We start from the raw sequence: 7138 nt of genomic DNA on the forward strand, positions 1-7138 counted from the left end.
ACCGTACTTCTTTGCTGTCTTGTTTTTCACACCTGGAGCAAGGAATCCATACATATTATATTTAATGTATTTAGTACCTGGCAGAGTAAGTATGTGCAGTTCCTGAAGCTTTTTTAGAAACCTATTTACAAATCATTGAGTAGCAAATAGAATGATCTGCACAGCTCTGTTTTAGCTTTTACTGTGCTACACTTTTCTATCCCTATCCAGGCCAGTATGCATTTTTCCCTTGCTAGATATTTTAAAATGTGCTAAAAATAACCATCTTTGATTGATTCACTGTACTACTGAGGTCTTCTAAAAAGCGCTGCATTTTGAAATAATTTTTCTAGTCAAGTAATCACTAATATCCTATATCTATCACACTTCAGCATTCTTTTCTGACTTTGACAGCTCAACAGGACACAGCTGTACTTATCGCTCTCCCATTTTTCAGTTGTATGCTTAAACCAGATGCGGAGAATTTTCCAAAATTCCTGCTTGGAATTTTGTATTCGTCATGGGCCTTAACTCTCAGGTCTTCCGCTAGGTTTCTCTTCATTATGTTTGCCCTGCTTCAGAGCTCAGCCTTGCAGCTCAGTCCTCAACATGCCCTTATAGAAACAGCTGTCTTGGCATCATTTCTTCAGATGCTTTTGAAACAAGTTGTGACCTTGTCTAGTAATGCAAATGGCCTCTCACAGCAAATAGCTTAATCCTGATGTTCTCTCAGAAAACCTCTCCCTTTTGTATTTCAGAACAACTTTTAATATATCCATCCTGACTTTTGCAATATATTCTATATACCAGGAATATTGCTGAAGAACCTCCTTGAATTCTTTATCCTGAGAGCAGATCAATGTGAATGTTTTATGCTAGAGGCAAGGTTTGTAAGAAAGTAACATCTTTTATTAGACTAACTGATATATTCAGAAAAAAAATGTTTTATGTTGGCATTTCTTATTGATTGAAAAAAGTGTTGAATTCTTCATGCCAGGCCTTTTTTCCCCTCCCAACTTTGTCTTTCAGCAAGTGTTTTAAAGCTACGTCCTTTATCAAAGGAAACATGCTTCAGGTAGACAAGAAATTTAAAAAAAACCCAAACCCTTTTCTCATGTCCCTTAGTCCTCCAAAGATACGCAGAGACAGAGAAACTACCATCAGCCCACCTTGTCTCTAGCAAAGCATTAGAAATGATAAACAGCTGGACTCTCCCCTTGGACAGTTATAGAACTTTGCTGCTGAAGTACAGGAAATATCTAGACAGTGATATCTTTGTGCTACCTTTCCCCAGTATATCAATTGGAAAAGCAAAAGCAACAATTTAATCTGGCTTTACAGCAACATGCTGGGAGTCAAGTGGTTATCAAATTTACCTAGGTTTTTTTCCTGAGAATGACTTTTTTCTGCACTTTAAATATCAACATTTATTTAGAATAAACATCCTTTTCTCATTTCCTGTCGTTGGTAAGAATCCAATTCAGATAGGAAAAAGAGAGGATTTTTTTCCTAGAAATGGAACCTACCTTTTCATCAAGCTTGACATTATCTCAGGGCATACATAAAGGGCAAAGTGTAGGTGTCTCCCTCTAGCACAGAAACACAAAAAATGCTATCGCTCCCCTCTTTTTGAAAGCTTTGAACATTTGGAAAATATAATCAAAACTAAATATTCTCAAAAGTAAAACCTCTTTTCCAGCTTCTGAGATGACATCATCTCAGTGAGCATCAATGACAATCTGTTCAGGAATAAAAAAAAGTATTAGTGTTTACAGGGACTTACTGTTTCCTGTAAACCACAGAGATTTATAGCTTCAGTCCTTCTTTTGAAGGGTTTTTCCTTTCAACAGAAGCTCCAATACAGAAAATCTTATACAAACTACCAGTGAATTCTTTCAGTGTACCAAAGGGAGACTATCTTTTGTCCTTGGTTACGTCAGTTTAAAATGAAAGCTGTCTTATGGTTTTTTGGGTTTACTCAGCAATTATCAATTTTTTTCGCCTATTACATCAATTACTTTTAATTCTTATATAGAACTTTGCTTAAACCAGGCAGAAATACAGTAACTGATGTGACGGATCAATATATTTTTTGAAGGAAAATACGTTTCTATTCCAGTATCTCCTGGTTGTTTGACAACTCCAACGTTACTTTGATGTGATCTACTTATTCCACAAAGAAACATTATAAAAGACAGGTCCCTGTGCTTTGGAGTCCTACAGCCAGGCTCATTGCTGCTCCACAAATCAAGCAACCAATACCAATATTTGTAGTGGTAATACCTCTCCCTAACCTGGCCACAGCAATTTGCTCATCATTTGGAGAAGCGTTTTTTTTTTCTGTTTAAAAATTGAGCAACCCCCTTTGTTCATCAATTAAAGATGTCTTTAGAGTAAAAGGAGAAAACCGCCACACAGATCACGTCTTCATGGAAAGCTCAACCTGGCCATGCCTGGTTTTGAAAATGCCAAGCAAATGGCTGAGGCTTGTCACTCAAGGTAGGCGTTCACTACTGGATCTAAGTACAAAGGATATACTTTAGATAATAAGACAGTGACTAAGCTCAGGCTAAAGAGGTAAAACAATTTTAGCTGCCTTTTTTTTAAAGCACTGCCATCATTATTTTATATGCTAGTGTCTGTCAAACTGGATCATCTAGAAGGCTGAACTTTTCACAGCGAATTTGTCATGCACTTGCCAGGAGTTTCATGCTGACAGAAAAAACATTTGCACAGCCAAATTCTTTCCTCTCTTCCCCTACCATTTACTGAGATGATGGTAATGCCTGCAGCTGCCAATAGGCCTGCTGCAGACTGAAAATACATTTAAAACAGGCTGTAAACCAACTCATAAATACAGTACCAGAAAATCCCTAGAAAGTGTGGCTTTCCTTGTACTAATGCTGCTTTAGCCCTTACTGTATTGAAGATATTGCCACAATCTCACTGGTGTCTCAGCAAAGTCTTATCTAAGAAAGTGCAGTTTGGGTGGAGCCATAGGATCGCCCTATTCCCCAAACCACTACCCTACATTCACAACCACCTTCCTGTTGCTGCTTCTACATCCCTCTTGACAGCAAGCTCACAAGCATAGTGTAAGACAACAAAAGTGGAGGGGAAAGCTCTCACCCAGACTAGTCTCTTGTCCCTAGCAGAAACATCCAGAAGGCAGCATTTATTATATTTTTTTCTTATGTTTCTGTGGGCTTAGATGCTGGAGGTGCATGGATGGGTAGTTTATTTCCCAGTCCTGGCAGGCTGGTGGGGAGATATCCCCGGCATGAATTGGGTCTGTGCATCTGACAGTGATGAAGGGAGAGGAAGGAGAGGCTAACTAAAGGGAAGTTCAGCTCCTGTCATCTAGGGACAGAAAGGAGAGTACCTACAACATTTTGTAAGAAGGCATGCTCAGATTGCTCAGCTGTCTCCCAGGCAGCACCCATGAAGCAAGTCCAGGTATGGTTACCTGAGGGACAACCCGTACCTAGAGCTGCTTTTCCTACAGCCCTGGTTCTGGGCAGTGCTAAGACACAGGTGCAATGCTGTGAACACAGCTGCTTCCTGAAGGAAGTGTTAATGTTAAGGAGGAACAAAAACACTGCTGCAAAAAGCTGCACTCCAAAGACATGCTCACCAGCACTTAAGAACAGTGACATAAATGTTCAGCCATGTGAACCCATCAATTTTCCTAGCCGAGATGGAAGTCTCTGCCTCTAAACTGTCTTGGAAATTCTCAACTTCAGTGAGCACATAGAATTAGAGGTTGGAAAATCTGAGTAAACATCCGAAAAAATCTTCAAGGCTTAGAAACTTCTGGTGATTCTTAGCTTTGGTGTAGCTCTAAAACAAAGCTGAAATACCAAGGAGAAGCAGTAAATCTGTACAACCTGTGGATTTTTTTTCCTTAATGTAATTTGTGGTATTTTAATGCCATAAATATTATGTGAAATGGCATGAATAAGCTTGATGATTGCTATATGATACAGTTTAGTTAGATATTTAAGACAAAAACATAGTTTTGGAGGAAGGAACTGAGACAGACTGGTAGGCTAATCTGTGTTGTCCTGATGGCTCTGATGTTGCATCCTGGATACCTTGTGAGGCTCAGGAAAGAGCAGTTTAAAATGGACATTATGAGAATTACCTGGACGCCTTTTCAAGGCAGCTGAAGATGTGTGAGTAAGAATAGGAGAAGAATGGCTAAATCAGGATAGTTCAAGCACCTGGAGCTGTGAGATGGATGCCATCATTGAGCTGTTTTCTGAAAGTGTTAACCTTCTTTCAGAATAGTGTGGTAGCAGTTAAGAGCATGGGCATGCTCAGGGCATGTTTGAAAGACTTTTTGTGCTTCTGGAAATTATTTTCTCCTTGCCTTAAATTTTGCCTACACCACCACAGTAGGAAAAATAGTTAAGCCAGAAATAGAACTGTCCTATCGGCAAATTTAGCCTCCATGGCAACAAGTAGACCACTCTTGAATCAATTTGTGATTCAACTAAATCTTCCATTTATTTCATCAGAGCTTTAATTACAACCAGCTTACACGTATTTAGGCTTTACTGCCTTTCTGCAAGGTGGGAAAAACAATACATTAATTCATTTTAGTACAGACACTAAACTGAGCTAAACTGAACAGAAAGAAGACGTCAGTGCCAATAGATGGAAAAACAATTACAAGCCTCCCCGAATATATCTATCTACATAGACACAACATAATACATTCTTGTTTTTGTTTTAATTAAAATTACTATCATATAAAAACCTGATTTCAATCACTTCCATCTTCCTTTTGCGGAAACAGAAAAGAATCAAGCCTGTTATTTTTCTCAGTGTCTGAAAAAAGTGTGCTGGAAATTTCAAAGGCCTATGTTGCATCACAATCTTTAAGAAAAAGGTTGCGCTATTACTTAACATGAAAACAAAAACTTACCCCACACTGCCATGAAAACAGCAAAAAAGACAGTAGCTCCATTGTCAAAAAGGTGAGTTACCTGAGGAGTATATTAATAGTGTGATGAATATGTGATAACAAGGTTTTATTTTCTACTTTTACCAAATAAAATTAATGTTACCATGAGTGCAGCTGGCCTGACCATCCCGACCCTTCCCTTGATGTGTGAAATGCACCTGCCTGTCACTTGACAGGACTATTTGCCAGCCTGGCCTGGGACTGACCCCTGCCAACACCAGTTCTAAGCACGATTTCAGACCCAAAGCATTTGTTTTAGGGAGCCACTAAGAAAGCATGGATCATGAGATAAAGGTTGATGCCAAGGACATGGTAGCACATGTACCTAGGACGTGAGCTCTCGGACTGCTGAATCTCTAAGTGCAAATTGCATTCAAGTGTTTTACCACCCAAAGTAAGTCTTGGTAAAAGACAATGAATGTTAATATTGGCTGAACTCGATCTGCCCATTCAAGGTTTTATCTAGCCAAACTCACTAAAGACAAATGCAAAAGGCAAAATTAATTCTTTTACAGGAAAAGCATTTCTATTTACATAGTTTGAAAATGTACCTTGGCATAAACACAGCTGTCTGACAACCTCATGAAGGGACAGTATTTATCACATATAGGACACATTATGATATCTGTAGCTTGACAGACTTCTTTACTGAAAAACAGAAAAGATAAAAATTAATAGTTTGTACCACAATCCCTCTTAAAATGACTGTTTCGCTAATATTCAATTACTCATTGAACAATACTCATTCTGTAACTGTAACTGAGGCCAAGATGTTCATAACTGCCTGTGCATAACTAGCATTTGCTGACTAAGACTTCCAAGTTTACAGACATAAGTTCTTTAGGGCCAGACTAGCAGTACCAGCTTCTCCTTGGCTTAGAAGTGGTAGGAGGAAGGTGAGGAAGGTTGCAGATAAAGTTAAGTTAGACTTATTCTTGTGACTTAAGTGTGTAAGAATGTGGAGGTACAGCAGAAGGTCTAGGGGGTTCTTCATCTGAAGAATGCCTCCCTGTGGTGGATCTTTGGGAAAGGCCTTGAAGAAAGTGAAAATTCCCCACTCTTCTGCCGGCCTGTTACAACAGTAATGAAGGAGGCCTACTTTTCCCCTACTTCATGATGAATCGCCACACCATCAGAACTGGAACTGGGCAGAAACAGTCCTTCCACCTCAGTTCAGAAGCACAAAACAAGGGAAGCTCAATACTGGATACCTTATGTACCAAGCACAGTCTTTTCCTGAGTATTCATTCAAAATGAAATACATAACATTTCATATGAATATTTCTTACATTACTGAGAATAACCCACAGGTGTAATTTTCTCTATAGAAGTGCCCATGTTACCTGACTTGGCAGTGGTTCAAAGTGGTGACTCCATACAAAAAGACAAACAATCCAATGAAGGCAGCTGGGAAGAGCATCCCCGTGTACCAGCCTAACCAGGCAAAGTACAGCCCAATTTTCTCACCAAAATACCGTCTGTTTTAAAAAACAACACAGCAAAGTTACCTGCTATTTAGAATAAATCTGATTAATCTTGCTTGTTAATAGAAAACAAATATTTCAGTCATAACTGAAGAATAGATTAGTGAACAGAGTTGGAATTTCCTGAGGAAAAAACATGCAACTAGGCTTCTAAATCCACACTGCGGAACCTGTGACATGAATGAACGTAGAAAGTGAATTTAAAAATTCAGTAACCATGGTTCGCAGTGAGATGAACAGAGACCTCAGAAAGGGAACACTGAGTCAATTGAAAAAATCTAGTTCTTTGGGAAATTGATGGTTTTCTTTGCCTTTTGCAGGTACTTACCAAATACAATTATTTGGGCCCAAATAATTTCTAGGAAATTGATTAACCAGATTTTATTTCCAATCCAGTTTATTTTCGTTTGGTTATTTCTTCTCTTACCTCAGTTCCTGGAAAACTAATCTCATGAGTCTACCAAAGGTGGGAAGTGAAGTACAGGTAAGGTCCAACAAATGCCTTTATGTATCATCTTGCACTGATTTGAGGAAAGTAGTCTAAATCAACCCTAATTTGTTAGCTATATTGCTAAAAAACCAACAGCAAAGTGGCCAGAAAGTTCCTATTTGCTATGTATTCATTAGCTTTTTTCCTCTTCCGAAACACAACCAAACCTTTTTTTATGTGTTAAAGAATATGTCAAGCACACAAAAAACCTGCTGA

The 7138-nt window shown here is 38.7% G+C and overlaps 1 protein-coding gene across 1 annotated transcript in view; it reads right to left on the bottom strand.

The window, feature by feature from the left end:
• Positions 1-7138, bottom strand: part of ANO4 (anoctamin 4) — a 63262-nt gene that overhangs the window by 34997 nt on the left and 21127 nt on the right. The window contains exons 6-8 of the mRNA XM_010144838.1: positions 6292-6426; positions 5500-5596; positions 4910-4970 (exon numbers count right to left, since the gene is read on the bottom strand). Of these exons, the coding sequence (XP_010143140.1) occupies positions 4910-4970; positions 5500-5596; positions 6292-6426 (293 nt within the window). The remainder of the gene's footprint in view (positions 1-4909; positions 4971-5499; positions 5597-6291; positions 6427-7138) is intronic.

This window comes from Buceros rhinoceros, unplaced genomic scaffold, assembly GCF_000710305.1.
Source record: "Buceros rhinoceros silvestris isolate BGI_N320 unplaced genomic scaffold, ASM71030v1 scaffold17960, whole genome shotgun sequence".
NCBI lineage: Eukaryota > Metazoa > Chordata > Aves > Bucerotiformes > Bucerotidae > Buceros > Buceros rhinoceros.